The sequence below is a fragment of the Aquarana catesbeiana genome, linkage group LG09 (assembly GCF_042186555.1).
Source record: "Aquarana catesbeiana isolate 2022-GZ linkage group LG09, ASM4218655v1, whole genome shotgun sequence".
Taxonomy (NCBI): Eukaryota; Metazoa; Chordata; class Amphibia; order Anura; family Ranidae; genus Aquarana; species Aquarana catesbeiana.
The window spans coordinates 256867978-256889324 of record NC_133332.1 but is presented as its reverse complement, the minus strand read 5'-3'; the positions used below and the strand labels follow the sequence as shown (position 1 = coordinate 256889324).

Here is a 21347-nt window from a genome sequence, read left to right as displayed (position 1 = left end):
TAATGCAAGAGAGGAGTCACCAAACACACCCACTTGTCTAATGAAAATGTTGGTCACGACCACCAACAACATACAAAGCGGACATGGAAGTTTGGATCTGATCAGTGATGCAGTAAATGAGGAATGATCCAGCACAGGCTTCATACAGCAGACCCATCCATCCTACATCCAACAACATCTAGGTATACTGACTGATTTCACATGCAGCCTGAAACGGTGATAGAAATGTGGATTTAGAAGCAGCAAAGAATACAGATGATAGGCTAAATGTGAATGTAAGCCTGACACCAAATATGACTAAGGATTTTCATTGAGCAATAAAAAAATACACCGGAAATATGTCTTTAGTTGGCTAAACTTCCTTTCAGACCGCCCTCCCTTCTGCCCGCTAGGTAAACGTGCAGTGTGCAGTGCATGCAAAGGAAATGATCATAAAAAGTTTAATGTTTATTACCCAACTTTTTAGCAATTTGTAATTTAGCATGGAGAAGAAACTTTTTTTTACCACTAGGGGGAGCAGGAATTCATAACATCGGAGATCACCCGGGGATAGCAAAAAAAATGCAACACAGAATGCGGAAGTGCTACAAAATATATGTTGGCCTCCCTAAAAGTTTCCGCTACACAAGAGGTTGAAAAATCAATCTAAAACTCATGACCAGGGGTGCCAACTCTAAACAGCCTCCTTTTTTTTTTTTTACTGACAAAATGACAACCTGAAATACGACAGAAACACCATTTAGAAAATTGATATCTAACCACTTAATGACTGCCCCATAGCAGATTTACTTGAGGGCCATTTTGCGCAGGATCAGGTATATATATATATATATATATATATATATATATATACACACACACACATATATATACATACACACATATACAGTGGGGACGGAAAGTATTCAGACCCCCTTAAATTTTTCACTCTTTGTTTTATTGCAGCCATTTGCTAAAAACATTTAAGTTCATTTTTTTTCCCCACCCCATATTGACAGAAAAACACAGAATTGTTGACATTTTTGCAGATTTATTAAAAAATAAAAACTGAAATATCACATGGTCCTAAGTATTCAGACCCTTTGCTGTGACACTCATATATTAGATTGTAAGCTCTTCTGAGCAGGGCCCTCTTAATCCTATTGTATTGTATTGTATTGTATTATATTATAACTGTATTGTCTCCCTTTTTATATTGTAAAGCGCTGCGTAAACTGTTGGCGCTATATAAATCCTGAATAATAATAATAATAATAATAATATAACTCAGGTGCTGTCCATTTCTTCTGATCATCCTTGAGATGGTTCTACACCTTCGAGTCCAGCTGTGTTTGATTATACTGATTGGACTTGATTAGGAAAGCCACACACCTGTCTATATAAGACCTTACAGCTCACAGTGCATGTCAGAGCAAATGAGAATCATGAGGTCAAAGGAACTGCCTGAAGAGCTCAGAGACAGAATTGTGGCAAGGCACAGATCTGACCAAGGTTACAAAAACATTTCTGCTGCATTTAAGGTTCCTAAGAGCACAGTGGCCTCCATAATCCTTAAATGGAAGACGTTTGGGACGACCAGAACCCTTCCTACAGCTGGCCGTCCGGCCAAACTGAGCTATCGGGGGAGAAGAGCCTTGGTGAGAGAGATAAAGAAGAACCCAAAGATCACTGTGGCTGAGCTCCAGAGATGCAGTCAGGAGATGGGAGAAAGTTGTAGAAAGTCAACCATCACTGCAGCCCTCCACCAGTCGGGGCTTTATGGCAGAGTGGCCCGACGGAAGCCTCTCCTCAGTGCAAGACACATGAAAGCCTGCATGGAGTTTGCTAAAAAACACCTGAAGGACTCCAAGATGCTGAGAAATAAGATTCTCTGGTCTGATGAGACCAAGATAGAACTTTTTGGCCTTAATTCCAAGCGGTATGTGTGGAGAAAACCAGGCACTGCTCATCACCTGTCCAATACAGTCCCAACAGTGAAGCATGGTGGTGGCAGCATCATGCTGTGGGGGTGTTTTTCAGCTGCAGGGACAGGACGACTGATTGCAATCGAGGGAAAGATGAATGCGGCCAAGTACAGGGATATCCTGGACGAAAACCTTCTCCAGAGTGCTCAGGACCTCAGACTGGGCCGAAGGTTTACCTTCCAACAAGACAATGACCCTAAGCACACAGCTAAAATAATGAAGGAGTGGCTTCACAACAATTCCGTGACTGTTCTTGAATGGCCCAGCCAGAGCCCTGACTTAAACCCAATTGAGCATCTCTGGAGAGACCTAAAAATGGCTGTCCACCAACGTTTACCATCCAACCTGACAGAACTGGAGAGGATCTGCAAGGAGGAATGGCAGAGGATCCCCAAATCCAGGTGTGAAAAACTTGTTGCATCTTTCCCAAAAAGACTCATGGCTGTATTAGATCAAAAGGGGCTTCTACTAAATACTGAGCAAAGGGTCTGAATACTTGTGATTGTGACCATGTGATATTTCAGTTTTTCTTTTTTAATAAATCTGCAAAAATGTCAACAATTCTGTGTTTTTCTGTCAATATGGGGTGCTGTGTGTACATTAATGAGGGAAAAAAATGAACTTAAATGATTTTAGCAAATGGCTGCAATATAACAAAGAGTGAAAAATTTAAGGGGGTCTGAATACTTTCCGTCCCCACTGTACATACACACACACACGTGATTCTGCACTCATGCCTAAGGGTGTGCCAGTGGCAGCCGGTGGGGTTTTCTTCTGGGGGGATAGCAAACAACCAGCACTACCCCCCCCCCTCCGGGCAGCGCAGCACTGATGCACCCCCCTCCCCGCCGCTTCTCCAGGGGGGCAATTGCGGGGCTTGCGGCACTGTCAGCCAGCGCATAACCCCCCCACCCAGCACTTACTATGTGGCGGGCTGTGTCCTCCTCTCCACCCGTGTCCTCCGGGCAGCGACCGGTCCGGCTCCAGTGTCTCCTTTTCCACAGCACTAGGCATCCAATAGAATCGCCTGGCGCTTCGGCGAATTGGGAAACAGGTCTCACTGACCTGCCTCCTGATTGCCGGGGAGTAACTGTAGTGTGAAAATAGCGAAAATTTATTTGCTATGATAACACAATTGGGTGGGATCAGGGTGCACTCTCTGTGCCCCGAGCCCACCCTATTTTGAAGCCTATTAGAACCTCTGGCTCTAATCAGGTGCGTCAAAAAAGTCACCCCCGCTGTAGAAGTTCATGTGTCTGGCGTCCTGAAAGGGGCCGGGCGCATGGATAGGGAGGGCGGCACCCGTGCGCCCACAATGCATGGGCCGCCCCTGGGGTGCGGCCCGATTAGTCGCAGCAGAAGCCGATCAGCGGGTGCCAGCGAATGGATGTCTGTTGGCACCTGCCAAGCGTTGGGGAGAGAGGCTGGACAAAGCTCTGCATATGTAAACAATGTAGAGCTCTATCCTGACAGGGAGGACGTGATTAATTTTCTCTCCCTGCTAGGCAGGGAGTAAAATCCATCACATCCTTTAGTAAAAGCAGCACACATAGTACACAAAAACACTGGCTAGGCACACATTTAACCCCTTACTCGTTCCTAGAAGTTTAACCCCTTCCCAGCCAGCATAATTATTACAGTGACCGTGCATATTTTTAACACTGATCACTGTATTAGTGTCACGGTTTCCCACATAGTGTCAGTTAGGGTCAGATTTCCCGCCGCAAAATCGCAGTCCTGCCATAAGTCGCTGATCGCCACCATTACTAGCATAAAAAATAAATAAAAATTCCAGTATATATCCCATAGTTTGTAGACGCTATAACTTTTGCGCAAGCCAATCAATATACGCTTATTGGGATTTTTTTGTACAAACAATATCTAGCAGAATACATATTGGCCTAAATTTATGAAGAAATTTGATTTTTTACATTTTTTAATCAGATATGTTTTATAGCAGAAATTAAAAAATATTGGATTTTTTATTCAAAATGGTCGGTCTTTGTTTATAGCCAAACCACCCCCCCCAAAAAAAATAAACGCAGTGGTAATCAATTACTACCAAAAGAAAGCTCTATTTGTGGGGAAAAAAATTTTGATAAATTTTATTTGGGTTCAGTGTTGCATGACCGTGTAATTGTCAGCTAGAAGGAGAAGTCCAGCCTGAGCTTTTTAGGCTGGGCTTCTCCTGTGGGTCACAGGAGTGCAATTTGTTTTGCACTCCCGTGACCCGTTTTTAGCGGAGAGCGATCTGAAGGCCGCTCTCCGCCGACGTCACTGCCATCAGTTATGGCCGCGCGTCATCCTGACTTCCCAAGTCTGGATCCGCCAGCTACCTGGACTGATGGCAGTCTCAGCGAGTCGCTGAGACGGCCGCTCCCCGCCCCTCCACGGCTCAGCGCCCCAATGAGCGTGGAGGAGCAGAGCAGGAGCGATGCTGACTGACAGTAAAGTAACACAGTGCCGTATCGCAAAAAATGGCCTGGTCCTAAAGGAGGGGTAAACCTTCCGGAGGTCAAGTAGTTAAATAATGCCAGAAATTTGTAAACAATAAAAAATGAATTAGGTATGGTATATTTTTACTTACATACTTTAGTCCAGCTTGGACCAATGTAACTACCTTGTTTCCCTGAAAATAAGACCTAGCGTGATTGTCGGTGATGGCTCCAATATAAGCCCTACCCCCCAAATAAGCCCTACCCTGTTTCGCCGAAAATAAGCCCTACCCTGAAAATAAGATCTACAAGGACTTTAACTAGGGCTTATTTGGGGGGTAGGGCTTATATTGCAGCCATCACCCACAATCACGCTAAGTCTTATTTTCGGGGAAACAGTGTATGTATATACCATACCTGACTGATGCCCCTGGAAGCTGGAAAAAACTAATGAAGACACTAACTCCAGTGATCTTCACCGGCTTCTGAATGGAAGCTGCATGCTAAATGGCTGGCTTGCTGCTTTCTGAACACAGGAGGTCAGCTGCTCAGCATAGGCACTATTCATAGAATGTTCTGCATTCTTCGAATCCATGCAAAATGCTCTGATTAGATGAGTTGGAGACCATGACGTCACCACCCGCCTCTCCACCTCATTCAATCAGAGAAAGCTTTGCATGGATTCAGAAAACGTAAAGCATTCTCTGAATGGTGCCTGTGCTGGACGGCCACCTCCTGTATTCACAATGCATCAGGCTGGCCAATCAGCATGGGACCCAGAAGCTAAATATGAACACAGCTATATAGAGATATGAAGAGCAGTGGAGATAGAGATATGAAGTCGTGCCTCTGTATGTCAGGAAAGACCATTACTCACCACTCCAAAGCTGTAAGTGTCCAGTTCAAAAGTAAGCTTCCCCATTTTCACATACTCATCGGGTAGGTACGCCAGCGTACCCCTCACAGTGCTGGTTCGTGCCAAAGTGCGGCTTTTGCCTGCATCACACGTGTACCGACTGAATCGAGAAAGGCCGAAGTCCCCTATTTTGGGCACCAAGGCCTGGTCCAAGAGGATGTTGGAACTCTTGATGTCTCCATGGATGATGCTAGGTTGGCAGGTGTGCAAGAACTGAATCCCACAAGCAGCGCCCTGCATGATGCTCAGACGCTGCTTCCACGAGAGGGTTGGAAAACTGCCCTGCGAAAGACAAATGTTATAACAAACACAGACAAAGACCATCGCTTAAAGTGATAATAAACCCTCAGTTTCTAAGCACTTTCAGCAGTTGATTGAATCACTTACTAAGTATGAAAGCTTGTTTATCTTTTTTTTTATTTGTTGCCCATGATGCAGATTAAGCTGGTGTCACGACTGCGGCCCCAGGTTTTCAGGGTGGCTCCTTTTTCTTGCAGCATCCTTTGGGGCCGCCCTTGCATGCAGGGACTAGAGCTGTGTCTCCCTACACTGTGGAGATAAAGGGGTTGGGAGTCTGGTTCCCAGCCAGGTACTCACCAAGGAGATAAGGGGCCATTGGACTACCTCAGTACAGTATAGTAAAGGTAGATTCACATATATGAGCAATCATTTAAAAAGATTAATACAAAACTTTATTAGTACAAAATATATAACACAGATAACAATAATGAATTAAAACATAGATGACGGTCCATGTATTTATTTGATTGCTCATATATGTGAATCTACCTTTACTATACTGTACTGAGATAGTCCAGTTGCCCCTTAGCTCCTTGGTAAATACCTGGCTGGGAACCAGACTCCCAACCCCTTTATCTCTAAAATTTCTGGATGATGGTACAACCCTTAATTGATTTTATCACATTACCACTGTTCTCTGGAGGCCATTTCTAATTTTCAATCTCCCTACACTGTGTACATCAATAGAAACACAGCCCCATAGCTTAACTTAGCAAGGTACTCCCCCCTGCTCCAAACGAACAGACTGATTCCAGACTGCACTGTCCACTAGTAACTATTCCATGTGCCCTCTTGTTAAAAAAAAAAAACTATTCCTTGTGCAAAACCAGAAGTTCAGGGAAGCAGCACTGAGAGAGCAGCACCCAGTAGCCTTAAAAATTGTAAGCTGCAAGTGTTGGGGTAAGATTTTTCATAAACTGTTTACTGTGGAGACCTACCTAACTGTCAGGTTTTTATTGTCATCTGTGTCCTCCTTTGGAAGATTTGTGCTCTCCATTTCTCCTGGTGACCATTGTTACCAGAAGTGAAAGAGAAGGAGATTATACAATTCTACTGCTGCCACCAGAACACAGAGTTGAAGACATTAGAGTTCTAAGAATACCTGGCACCTGCCCAAAGCTATAAACATAACAAGCTTGTTAGCCCCCCCATGTGACTGCAATAAAGTTAAACTGAAAAAAAAAAATTATAATAAAAAAAATTTATAATAAAAAAAAAAAAAATTAAAATCTCCCGTCACCCTGTGGACGCCCACAAATGTCTTCCCCTGATGTCTCCATAGAGAGCACTCATCATCTGCCTAAAGCTATCACATAAGAGGCTCATTAGCCCCCTTGTGATAGCAATAAAGTAAAATAAAAAAAAAATAAAAAATACATTTAAACATTTTTTTTAAAGCTCCCATCACCCCCTGCACACCCACAAATGCAAGTACATGCATAAGGTGCGCACATGTATATAAACAATTGCTCCACATGTTATATGTTGCCATGAACATAAGACCAAGTGTAAGAATTCAAAAATTTTCATTTATATATAAACTAATGAGCTGTAAAGGCATTTAAAGCACTACCTGATAATCTGAGGTTTGGTAATTTTTCGCCATTTTGTGGCACACATAGCTTTAAGGCTGACAAATTTGATATCTATGTACTCAATATTTTATCATCTTTATTTATTTATTTGTTTACAAAAAATGGGGATTAAATTGTGTTTGTGTGCAATAAAATGTTGGTGTTTTTTTATCCTGAAAATATAGATTTGATAAACCGTTGCGCAAATATTGAGTGACATAAAAAAATTTGTAGTATATTACATTTTGGGTTTAGACACGTTTTAGGTAGAATGGCTCTTTTATTCTCTATTATAGGGGTACTGAATTAAAATTCATGGAGGTCCGATTAGTAAAATTTTCTTCCGGCCGAGGTCCGAATCGCAGTTTTGTGCGATAACTCCGATTCTTTACATCACAGCCCAAGTGTGCAGGTACGACAGTCCATTAATTTGAATGGGCTGCTGTGCCTGCGTTTTCTGCTGGGAAAAGGTCCTGGCACCTTTTTAAAAATGCAGCCGCATGGAAACCGCATGGTGCATTTGTACCATGCAATTTCCATGTGCAGAAAATTGCAGCTTGTATTTCAGTGCATTTAAGAGTCAATGGTACCCCTGCACGTTTTCTGTGCAGCACTTCATTTTGTGTGCAGCTGCTTGTCCCCTTCACATCTTCCCCACCACAGCATTGCCCCCCTTCACATATCCCACAGATACAGCATTGCCCCTTCACACATCCCCCCCACACAGCATTACCCCCTTCACCTATCCCCCCACACAGCATTACCCCCTTCACCTATCCCCCCACACAGCATTGCCCCTTCACCTATCCCCCCACACAGCATGTCCCCTTCACCTACCCCCCCACACAGCATTGCCCCTTCACCTATCCCCCCACACAGCATGTCCCCTTCACCTATCCCCCCACACAGCATGGCCCCTTCACCTATCCCCCCCCACACAGCATTGCCCCTTCACCTATCCCCCCACACAGCATGTCCCCTTCACCTATCCCCCCACACAGCATTACCCCCTTCACCTATCCCCCCACACAGCATTGCCCCTTCATTGCCCCTTCACCTATCCCCCCACACAGCATGTCCCCTTCACCTACCCCCCCACACAGCATGTCCCCTTCACCTATCCCCCCCCACACAGCATTGCCCCTTCACCTATCCCCCCACACAGCATGTCCCCTTCACCTATCCCCCCCCACACAGCATTGCCCCCTTCACCTATCCCCCAGATATCCTTCACATATCCCCCACACAGAATTACCCCCTTCACCTATCCCCCACACAGCATTGCCCCTCCCTTCACATATCCCCCACACACAGCATTACCCCCTTCACATATCCCCCCCTACACAAAATTGCCCCCTTCACATATCCCCCCACACAGCATTGCCCCCATTCACATATCCCCCCCCACACAGCATTGCCCCTCCCTTCACATATCCCCCCCACACAGCATTGCTCCTCCATTCACATATCCCCCCACACAGCATTGCCCCCCATTCCCATATCCCCCCCCCCACAGGATTGGCCCCCCTTCACATATCCCCCCCCCACACAGCATTGTCCCCTTTACATATCCCCCACACATTATTGCCCCCTTTACATATCCCCCCACACATTATTGGCCCTTTACATATCCCCAACACATTATTGCCCCCTTTACATATCCCCCTACACATTATTGCCCCCTTTACATATCCCCAACACATTATTGCCCCCTTTACATATCCCCCTACACATTATTGCCCCCTTTACATATCCCTCACACACAGTATTGCCCCCCCTTTACATATCCCCCCCACACACAGCACTGCCCGCCCTTCCTCCGTTCCCCATCCTTCAGTTCCATGTCTTTTTCCTCCCTTCACTCTCCTACCTTTCACAGAGCGGAGAGGAGGAGGCGGGACAATCCTAATCTGAAGGCACAGCAGCACTGGGTGGGGCGCGGGAGCTGACGGGTTAACTTTTCATATTAGCGAACGGGTGATTGGCTGCTAGGACCGCCTCCTAGCAGCCAATCACCTCCTGATTAACGTGACGGGGAGCTACCTTTCTCCACACAGTGCTGGCCCCGCCTCCCAGTCCAGAAATGTCCCGCCTCCTGCTCCTCTCTACTCTGCTAATGGCAGCGGAGGAGGCTGGAGACAAAAGTGGTGACTAAATGGCGCATTTGCAGCGGTCCGGAAAGAACAGCAGCCGCGGACCGCCATTTAGTGATGCCCGCTCTATTATAATGGATTCTGATACCAAGTAGCCCCGCCCTGCTGGTCATACCTGGAGTTGCAGTCGATCTTCCAAAGAGCCATTTGGTAGAAACAGATAAATAAGGCAGTACTCCTCTCCCTGCATGCAGTAACCAGCCAGGTCAATAATGTTTGGGTGACGGAGACTGCAGGGAAACCACAAAAAATCAGTGTAAGATGATTAATACACCATCACGTGTCAGCATAGCCGCAAAATTGCAAAATACGGATCAGTGACACAAAACTGCAATCATCATTAGTTTAACGATTTAATTATAACCATCGACGTGTTTTCCAGGAAGTCAAACTGTACAGCGGTATCCAAATTTAACCTCAAAAGGGAACTTCACCAACACAGACGCTTCATGCTCTGTTCGCTCTGAAAATTACCATTATTTCACTTAGTCACAAAAAACTTTACATTATATATTTCCAGAAATGTTTTCTTTTTTAGTTTATCTTGTTAGTCACGGTTTGGAGAAAAAAAAAAAAAAAATGAAAACAGATTCACCACTTCAGCTTTTGCTCCTGTATAGCCCCTGAGGGCCAAAGCAATGTCTGCTCTGGGCTGGTTTATTCAGGAGTAACTTAGTGATTACCTAAAATAACAAAGTATTATATAAGTCATCCTTTTTCAGGACAAGCAAGCCTTGCAAACATAGTGATCTACAGACAAGAGACATATAAAACTACAAACTATGCAGCCAAATAAAAATACACTTTTCTGCTTAGATCAGGGTTAGGATAAAATATAGTGTTACTAATGCTAAAAGTATACATTTTATTCTGTAATTTGTTTCATTAAAGTGGTTTTAAACCCTTTACAATCACTTTTTGCTACAGGTAAGCCGATAATTAGACTTACCTGTAGCTGGATATCTCCTAAACCTGCACGGTTTAGGTGATATCCCCTGTATTTGCATGTGCCGAAGACATCGGCACATGCGCACTTAAGCAAACTGAAGCAATAGCATGTACGCGCCGTTGCTTCAGTTAGACTGTGCTGTTGTGACGTCATCGCGGCTGCAGCCAATCACAGCGCCGGAGCCGCAATACCCGGAAGTAACCCCCAGGAGCAATGTCGGCCACCAGGAAAGGTGAACGAGGATCGCTGTGGGGGCTTCGATCTCAGGTAAGCAATTCATAATGAGCTAGTATGCTATGCATACTAGCTCATTATGCCTTTGTCTTGCAGGTTTTTTTTTTTTTTGTTTTTTTTTTTTAGGATTTACCACCACTTTAAATAGTGATCATACTATATGTTATTTACAAGCACAATAACGCCTTTTTGTAAATGAGACACCAAAATTAAAGGCAGTATTGGGGTTACCCCCTGTGCCCTAAGTTTACACCTAGTTAAACATAATACTGTAAAACCTTGGATTGGGAGCAGAATTCGTTCCAGAAACATGCTTGTAATACAAAGCACTTGTATATCAAAACAAAATTTCCCCATAAGCAATAATGGAAACTCAAATGATTCATTCCACAACTATTTATTCATAAATCCTTCAGTTTATAGTCCATATAAAAAAAGATTATAGCGATGTGACCAGGTTGTGTAACCATAAAATGTCCATCCACAAATGGAAGCCTCCACAAGGGAATTAGAAGCAGAAGGCGGCACAGTGGTGTAGTGGGTAGCACTCTCACCTAGCAGTAAAAAGGGTCGCTGGTTCGAATCCCAACCACGACACTACCTGCCTGGAGTTTGGATGTTCTCCCTGTGTCTGCATGGGTTTCCTCCGGGTACTCCGGTTTCCTCCCACACTCCAAAGACATGCTGGAAGGTTAATTGGCTTCTGTCCAAAAATTGGCCCTAGTATATGAATATGAGTTGGGGACCTTGGATTGTGAACTCCTTGAGGGTAGGGACTGATGTGAGTGTGTACTCACTCAGGTTGAACTGGATGGACTGGTGTCTTTATTCAACCTTAATAGCTATGTAACTATGTAACTATGTAATATTGAGAAGCAAAATCCAGCAGGAGCTCCAGAGTATAAAAGAGAAGAGAGGCGCCTCTAAGTGTAGCAATATGGTTACATTTAATGAAGGTACAGCATTTAGCAACTCACATGGTTGATGATTAAAAGAGGCACATCTAAGTATGCAGGCATCCGGGGTAAAGCTGTCCACATAGACCGTCCTCTTTACTGCCGACTCTCACCGCTGTCAGTCTGCAATCATAACCGGGAAGACCACCCTGCAGTAGAGTGATCTGAAAGCGAGGCTAGAATCGCTCGTGGAGTGCAGCACGGAAGGGATGACTTTGATGGCGGTGCGGAGGATGGTTTATGTGGACGGCTTTACCCCGGATGCCTGCATACTTAGATGTGCCTGTTTTAATCATCAACCATGTGAGTTGCTAAATGCTGTATCTTCATAAAATGTAACCATATTGCTACACTTAGAGGCTCCTCTCTTCTCTTTTATACTCCGTTGTGGGATGACGCTACTTGTATATCAAGACATTGCTTGTATAGCAAGTCAAAATTGATTTAAAAATCTTGCTTGTCTTGCAAAATGCTCTCAGACCAAGGGGATATTCTATAAAACCCAATGACTTACCATGTCCTGTTATTGGTTTTAGCATTTGTCTGTAATAAAAACATTTTGTATTTTTTATATATATCCGTCTCGTTTCCATTATTGTCCCTTCCCAGACCTTTTCCTTTTTTGAATAAACGACTTCTTGGGATGAGGTGCGTAATTTTAGGTGTCTACCCTCAGTCGGGCAAAAACTACATAAATACTCTCAGACCAAGGTTTTACTGTACAAGTCAAAATAACGTTATAACTAGTTAATGAAGAATAATCTTACACCGGCAATGCACAATTTTCCATCAATTTCAACCACTTTAATTACAGAGACAAAGGATCTTGACAAGATTGGTTGTATTTTAGTCATCTGAATTGTTTTAGTCCCATTTTAGTTGACTAAAACCTGCAGTACCCACCTGAACTTCCGCTTTCCTTGGATCTCTGCCTATCCGTTAAAGCCCCAGCGCTCTCTCTCTCTCTATATATATAAATATATATATATATATATATATATATATATATATATATAAAAATATATATATATATATATATATATATATATATATATATATATATATATATATATATATATATATATATATATATATATATATATATAAAAAAAAAAATATATATATATATATATATATATATATATATATATATATATATATATATGTGTTTGGGGTTTCTGAGTAATTTCTAGCAAAAAAATTATGATTTTTACATGTAGGAGAGAAGTGTCAGAATTGGCAAGGGGTTAATTACCATAAGTACTATACAAATAATTATTATATATTGTTTTTAGGGAATTTACTATATTATCAAAAACTGTACTCAAGCAGGTGGCTTAACGGACAAGTTACTAAAGTTTGAAGTTATAAATTCCAACCAGTAATTTCACAGTAAATAGATAAATAATAAATGATCTTATAACATATATCATAATAGTACACGATTTAGCTTGATTAAAACAGTATCTTTTCAACAGCAGCAGATTCTCATTCTCCCTCTTAACTGCGTGAGAAAAATATGGGATTGTGGGTAAATCTTATACACATAAACCCATGCTTTTTCCTTCTAGTTAAGAGGGCTGGGAAGGAGCATTTGTCTTTTAGACATACGCCCCCTTCTATGACACTACAGTGAGAGGCGTGCCTCCACTGCAGCATTTTTATTGGACAGCTTGGTACTTTACCTTTGGTCCAAGATTCCAAGCTGTCCATTGAGCTCAGTGCCTCTGACAAATTTGGGGTCTCTGTGACCCCAGGCCGCCATGCTACGACCCTCGAAGCTCGATCTTTTTAAATTTTTTTTTACGTTCATGGCAGGTGAGGCAGAGACTCATCTGCCTCCCCTGACTGCACGTCCCTGCTGAAAACATGCAGCTGACAAAAATATTTTTGTCAACAAAATTAACACTGGATAGGATCAGTCTTTACCACAGACAGACTTGGACTAACTAAACTGCATGGCCAGGTTGTAAACCCCAAAACTAAAACTAAGCAGGTATAGTGGATTTCAGTGGAAGTATGAATGTTGTTGTTTTAACCACTTCCCGCCCGCCCTATAGCGGATTGATGTCCGGGAAGTGGTTCTGTTATCCTGACTGGGCGTCATATGACGTCCAGCAGGATAACATGCCGCCGCGCACCCCAAGGGGCGCGCATCGCGGCGATCGGTGGAGCGGTGTGTCAGCCTGCCCAATCACGGCTGATCATGCTGTCAATGGGAAGAGCCGTTGATCGGCTTTTCCTCACTCGCGTCTGACAGATTCGAGTAGAGGAGAGCCGATCGGCGGTTCTCCTGACAGGGGGGGTCTGCGCTGATTATTTATCAGCGCAGCCCCCCTCAGATCACCACACTGGACCACCAGGGATCGCCACTAGGACCACCAGGGAAGGGGCAACATGTGGATAACCAGGTATGTACCCCATGGCCATTCACATGTGCCCAATCTGTGCCAATCAGTGCCAATCAGTGCCCTGATTGGCACCATTATGTTTCCGATCTGCCCAGCAATGCCCCCAATATGTTTTATCAGTGCCACCTGTCATTGCCCATCTGTGTCCATCAGTGCCCACCTATCAGTGCCCATCAGTGCCACACATCAGTGCCACCCATATGTACCAATCAATGCCACCTACGAGTGCCCATCAGTGCCGCCTATGAGTGCCCATCGGTGCCACCTATGAGTGCCCATCGGTGCCGCATACCAGTGCCACCTATCAGTGCCCATCAGTGCCGCCTATCAGTGCCACCTCATTGGTGCCACCTCATTGGTGCCCATCAGTGCCGCCGTATCAGTGCCCGTCAGTGCAGCCATATCAGTGCCCGTCATTGAAGGAGAAAACGTACTTATTTACAAAAAATTTTAACAGAAACAAAGAAAAACTTGTTTTTTTTTCGAAATTTTCGGTCTTTTTTTATTTGTTGCGCAAAAAATAAAAACCACAGAGGTGATCAAATACCACCAAAAGAAAGCTCTATTTGTGGGAACAAAATGATAAAAAATTTGTTTGAGTACAGTGTAGCATGACCGCGCAATTGTCATTCAAAGTGCGTTTCAATGGAAACGAAGATAGTTCATTCCGCGTTGAATTCTATTGCATGCAATACCGCATGTGGTCAGAGGTGGGGGGAGAGCATCGGAAATACTCAGGGACAGCTCGGCTGAACTCGGAAAGGCTCGGAAACACTCGGGAATGGAGTATTTCCGAGTGGTTCCGAGCATTTCCGAACGGTTCCGAACCGTTCCGAGTGTCACTGGCGCCCCTGCACCTCTGGCCAAATGTGGTACTGCACACCCCATTAGCTTGAATTCTGCTCATTTTGCAAGTCAACACTTACAAACCAAGTCAGAATTAAAAAAAAAAAAAAAAAGTTGCTCATCTTTCAAAACGCTTGTTAACCGCGTTACTCACAAACCAAGGTTCCACTGTACTAATCTTTATTGACTGGACTACTGCCTGTTAAAATTAAAACTATGCAGCAGCAGTGCTCTAAATGACATTATTATCCATAGGTGAAGGGTGATCCCGACTATAATCCCTTTAGACCCACTAGAATGTATTTTGGGATGCTTGGCTCCCTTGGCTGTAGACAAACACATACTTTTACTTTTTTTGTGTATTGCACATGAGCTAAAGGTCTAAGATCTGAAAATCTGACACCTTGCCAACCCATTGAGATTGGTTTCTAAAAGTTAATGATGCATTAAAACTGAAAAATTGTACAGACATAGAGGCACCTTCTCTAAGGAGGAAATATTGCTGGCACTGTGGATCAATACTCTGAAGTTAACCCCTGTGGGACTGACTAGAGACCGGTTATTCAACACCTATTATTCATTACTCTCCTGTCTAGTAATCTCTGTCTCTCCTGCGTCATACAGTACAGGTAATACAGAAAAGACGAGGCATGATCAGGGTCATTCTAAAGAACTTGTTTTATTATTATAGTTACACTGTTTTTAATGAAGGCTTTGCAATTGTGTGTTTGAATAATCATTACATAATGTTTAACAAATGTGTAGGAGGCTGTGAAATCGCAAACACTTCCTTTTTCATTGATTCTCTATATGCCCTTTGATCAAATAAAGCGTGACGCAAGAAAAAAAAAATAAAAAAAATCTAGAATGCTGTGGCTGCATTCTACAGAACATTCTTACCATGTCAGTTTCTCTATCTCCGTATGGAAACTCTTCTTCACTGTGCTCCATTCTAATTCGGAATCCTAAAAGTACATAAGACAACCAGTTTGATTTTAATTTATTTCTTACAGGTACTTATACAGCGCCATGAATATATGCAGCACTTTACATATATAGTGCACATTCACATCAGTCCCTGTCCTCGAGGAGCTTACAATCGAAAGGTCCCAAAACTCACATACATACACATACTAGGGGCCAATTTATACAGGAGCTGATTAACCTACCAGCATGTCTTTGGGGTGTAGGAGGAAACCGGAGTATCCCGGAGGAAACCCCCACAGGCACAGAGAGAACATGCAAACTGCAGGCAGTTAGTGCCGTGGTTGGGATTCGAGACGACGACCCCAGTGCTGCTAACCACTTAGCCACTGTGCCACAAATACAGATTATTAAAGCAGCAACAGAAACCATAACCTTGGTATAAAATATACTGTACATGTCGGTTTTCTATTATTTAGTAGAAGTGATCTGGGTAGTTGTAGAGCCACCAAGTCACTAAAACAGTGATAAAGCAGTAAAGCCACCACCTCCTCCCTCCCTTTGTGGTCCCTGGGCTTCCACTGCAGGGTGACTGGGAATGGAGTGTGACAGCAGACTGGGGAGTTCCCATTCAATGATCTCCTGCTGTAATACGTGAATCCAGAAGCTTGTGCTTCTGAGCACTTCCAGGTTCACAAGCTCAGTATCCCAGTGATAGCGGCCAGCTGAACTGCCGATTAAGGACAATTTATTCCAGATCTCTGTTAGTTGGAGGCAGAGAATGCATCAGAAGTGATCTCAATAAAGAGTACTTGTCACTGGTTCTTTACTACTACATAGGAAACTTGTAAACATAAAAAAATATATAACGCCCTCACATGCATATACATGCAGTAAGGAACACATGTACTTAAAGCGGAGTTCCACTCAAAAGTGGAACTTGCGCTTACTCGTCTCCTCCCCCCTCTGATTTTCAGGGGGGATGGGGGGAACGGGGACCTGTTTTTGACAGGTCCCCTTCACTAACTCCAGAGATGGCGCTGTGGCGAAGCTCAGCCCCGCTCCTCCTTCCTCTGCCACCGGGCCAATTAGAAAGCGCAGCGCTCTTCGCACAAGTGCAGTAGGGAATCGGCTGTGAAGCCGAAAGCTTTACTGCCGGGTTCCCTTATTGGCAATGGAGGCGGCTGCACCCAACAGCCGATCCGAAGAGCGGCTGGAGTGCCGACATCGTGGGCTCCCTGGACAGGCAAGTGTCCATATAGTAAAAGTCAGTAGCTGCAGTATTTGTAGATGCTGATGTAGACAAAGACTCACCCAAGCTCTACCGCACCATTGTAAAGAAATGAGCTGAATATCTGTGCTCAGGTTTGTTGTGTCCCATGAACATCAAAATAGCAAGAAATGCCGGCCACATGATTGCTTCTTCTTACAAATCTTTATTTGGCACTAACAGTAGTGCTACTTCTATAGTTCTTACGCGTTTCGGCCGGAGCCTTACTAATAGCATGCCGGCATTTCTTGCTATTCAGAAGCAAGCACTTCATTTTTTGTGGGGTGGGTGAACCTCCCCTTTAAATATTTTTCACGTGACGCAATAGGTATCCTCACACACACACACACACACACACACACACACACACACACACACACAGAGAACATTTTTTGTGACATTAATTTTGTTTGACTCGATGAATTGTAAATGAATTACCCAATTACAAATTTATTAAAGTTTTTCTTGATTTTATAAGCACACTCAATTTTGAGGATAAATCCATTTTGTACTCATTAACTCGACACAGTCATATTTTATATTTAAAAGTGATTGTAAAGCTTTACAGCTTTTCATTAAAATAACAAAACATATTACAATTACCTGCTCTGTGTAATGGTTTTGCACAGATGGCTCCTATCCTCTTTTACTCAGGTCTCCCCCGCCGGTGCTCCTTGCACCTCCCCCCCGCCGAGTGCCCCCATAGGAAGCCGCTTCCTATGAGGGGCACTTGTGCATGCTCGATCCCGAGCCTCGCTGTCCACCTCTATTGACAAAGACAGCAGGACTCGGTCCCGTCCTCTGCTTAATGGCCAAGCCAATGGCTCCCGCTGCTCTCAGCCAAGCCTATTAGACAGAGGAGAGGAAAGAAAAGCTGCTGCAGACATGCACAGTGCTGGATCGAGATCGGGTTCAGGCAAGTTTTTTTTTATCTTAAGGCAGTGAATGCATTAAAGGTAAAAATTTGTTTACCTTTACAACCACTTTAATGGAAAATTTGGATATCATATTGTTTCTTTGCAAAAAAAACGAAAATGTACTGATAATAAAATTTAGTAAACAAATATTGTGCAACAAAAATGTTGAGAATACCATTTTTAATTTATAAAGTTTATACAGTTTAAAGGGACTTTAGTCAATTTTCAGATCATAAACGTGCATTTTAGCATGCATGTAAAAAAATGGAAAGGGAAAGTAAAAATCGCATAGCAAATGAAACTCAGAGAAAAGTCAGAATTCTTTACCTTAGTCACTTATAAGAGTTGATCTACTGAAGGAAAATAGACTGTGCATTTTGCAAGTGCAAAGCTTAGTAAAGTGAGGTGAAGCTTTACTCTGCAAAGAATAGCCAATGGCATGCAAGGACATTTTTAAAAAACTGCATTTTTGATTGCAAATGATTGGATGATGGAAGTCAGCAGAGCCCCTTCATTTACTGAGCTCTGGAGCTTTTGCTGAGTGCAACTGCATTTGCTAAGTGCAGAGCATTTCTCTTTAGTAAATCAACCAAAAAGAATTGAGCACTAAACATCAACATTACAGCCAGGGAATTTTTAGAATGGCCGTCTACGGTTTTCTCTCCTGGCAAATATACTTTAAAACACACCACACACACAAAGTAGCTATTGTATGGCTGAAGGTACAGCATACCTGCTTCAACCGCTTGACTGCGTATTCAGTGTTCCGGATGGTTGCTTTATACACACAGCCAAAGCCGCCCTCTCCGATCAGCATTGACTGGGAGAAGTTCTTTGTACCTTCCACCACCTCTTGACAATTCCACCTCAAATTCCTGGGTGGTTCTACTATGCTAACGGAGGGGAAAGATTCCTGGAGAAGAGATAACATTCCATTAAGAACAGTGATGTTATATAAATAACACACACACGTGTGCATAGGATTGGGGGCTAGGCATCTTATATTTCCAAATACCGTATATACTCGAGTATAAGTCGATCCGAGTATAAGTCGAGGCCCTAATTTACCACAAAAAAAATGGGAAAAACTATGCTACTGTAAGTAGAAAAGAGGGTCAACAATGCCCATTTGCAGCCTCACTGTGCCCATTTGCAGCCATAGGTCCCCCAAACTTCAAACTCGGTATTTAAGGGTTCCTAGATGCCCCCTAGCGGCAGCCAAAATTTGAGGTCTCTGAACCCAAAGGGTCCCGAAATTACATTGCTACAGATGGACACAGTTGACCGACTTTGGGGCCCCGTATCTCGGGGCCACTTAGTGCTAGGAACCCCAAATTTGGTGTGCAAACCCAGCACCATAAAATATCCAAAGCTGGCATTTTTAGCGCCAAGTGGCCCCGAGATACAGCGCCCCAAAAATCAGTTCAGAAAATGTCAAGCACTTTTCTGCAGCAGAGAATGACATTTTCTGAACCTAATTTGGGGCCCCGTATCTCGGGGCCACTTGGTGCTAGGAACCCCAGCTTTGCTGCAGAAAAGTGCTTGACTCGAGTAAAAGTTGAGGGGGGCACTTTCAGCACAAAAAAATGTGCTGAAAAACTCGACTTATACTCGAGTATATACGGTACATGTTATATTTGCCTTTAATTTATAAAGTCCAGCAATTAAACCTCTCTGCCATAGTTAATGGTTAAAGTAACCTCTATTGAAAAGAGATTGTGAAATGCCAGTTGAAGTTAACTGCAGCTATGGGCATACACTATATTACCAAAAGTATTGGGACGTCCGCCTTTAAATGCACATGACCTTTAATGGCATCCCAGTCTTAGTCTATAGCAGGGATATGCAATTAGCTGACCTCCAGCTGTTGCAAAACTACAAGTCCCATAATGCCTCTGGGTGTCATGCTTGTGGCTGTCAGAGTCTTGCTATGCCTCATGGGACTTTTAGTTCTGCAACAGCTGGAGGTCCACTAATTGCATATCCCTGGTCTATAGGGTTCAATAGTGCGTTGGTCCACCCTATTGTAGCTATAAGGGTCCATTTACACGGGCGGCCCACCCAGTGGACTCCGCTTTGCTCAGCGGAGGATCGCTCTGTTGATCCCTGCTGAGCAGGCGGATGACAGGTTCGTCTCCTCTCACTGTGCAGAGACGGACCTGCCAGAGTCCCGCTCTCCTCTATGGGGAGATCGGATGAAAACGGACCGCCTTACAGGCAGGCCCCACAATCTTCAATGGAGTCCGGGTACAGTTTCCAAGGCAGCACCAAGGATTAGCTGATCTGGATAGCTGCTGTATAAAAACAAGCTCAAACAGCGTGTCTGAAGTCTTGATTGAAGAGCAAAATCATCCATGGAGTAACAGGAATGTTGATTTAACAGTAGGAAAAAAGAAAAAAAAAAACACGTAAAAGGTTTTCTTTTGCAGAGCTGAGGAAAAGGAGTACAAATTCTTAGGACACCAGCACGATGTTTGGAGGCAGGCTTATAAAGTGGGCTGCTTCCTATTAATTTGTTCTGCCAGTGTCCTTGAACCCCCTTGGTGGCAGCAGTAGTACCCAACGGTCTGTAATTTCTTACTATTCCTGTATCTCTCGATGGCTGATGAAGTAAATAACGTTCTCTCATTCCTGCATAGAGCCTGATTACACAGTCAGATGCTGCAGACTTACTTGTATAGAGGAATGGGTATTACTGCTAGTGCTGCTGCTGCTGCTACTGTCTGAACCTGGGGCACGAGGCGGACACACACTGCCACTTATCAGATGTGGTGGAGGGGGTCCAGGAAAAGGTAGTGGGAGTCCTAGATAAAAAAAAAAAAAAAAACAAATAAATATATATGCATTCTTGTTGTGTTTCCTATACGAAAATTGCTAAAAGCTTTGCACAGAACAACTAAATGATTTATATGAATGTGTGCACCCCCCCATTCACATTTGAAAGTTTTTGTTCTGCTTGTTTCCCTTTACACTTGACATGCAGAATTCCATTCCACTTTAAAAAAAAAAAAAAAAAAATTACGAAAAAAAACTTTTTTAGGCATGAAACATTTTTTTAAACCTGAAGAACTCCTCTCCTCCTATAGAGCTGCTCTCCTCCCATTGCCCAGGCCAGAAAAAAATACCTGAAGCTTGACAAGCGTGCAAAAACAGATCTTTAAAACGCCTGAGGAAAAAAAAACGTTATAATCAGCAGGAAAACACACTGTTTAGGTGTGAATGCAGGCTTATAGCTGCATGGGTAAGTCACCTTAATCCAGTTACCATGGTGTCATGTCAGCGCAGATATTGCTTGTACAAGAACATAACAGGAGATGTAAAAATTTGGGAAACCCCATTATATTTCCAAAATCAAATCACCATTAGGCCATGAGATCTGGGATAGGAGTTTATTGTTGGGGCCTAATGGGTTAAATACAACCACTCTTTTAGATTCCTTTCTGTGGTTCCAATGTTTGTTAAATGACCCAGCTCCTTCTGAGTGCAAAATATCACAGA

At 43.5% G+C, this 21347-nt stretch overlaps 1 protein-coding gene across 2 annotated transcripts in view; it reads right to left on the bottom strand.

Moving 5' to 3' along the window:
* Window positions 1–21347, bottom strand: part of IRAK1 (interleukin 1 receptor associated kinase 1) — a 144134-nt gene that overhangs the window by 26645 nt on the left and 96142 nt on the right. For both annotated transcript variants that reach the window (XM_073600246.1, XM_073600247.1), the window contains 5 exons: window positions 20523–20653; window positions 18583–18762; window positions 15639–15703; window positions 9458–9572; window positions 5277–5597 (listed from right to left, as the gene is read on the bottom strand). In XM_073600246.1, coding sequence (XP_073456347.1) covers window positions 5277–5597; window positions 9458–9572; window positions 15639–15703; window positions 18583–18762; window positions 20523–20653 — 812 coding nt within the window. The remainder of the gene's footprint in view (window positions 1–5276; window positions 5598–9457; window positions 9573–15638; window positions 15704–18582; window positions 18763–20522; window positions 20654–21347) is intronic.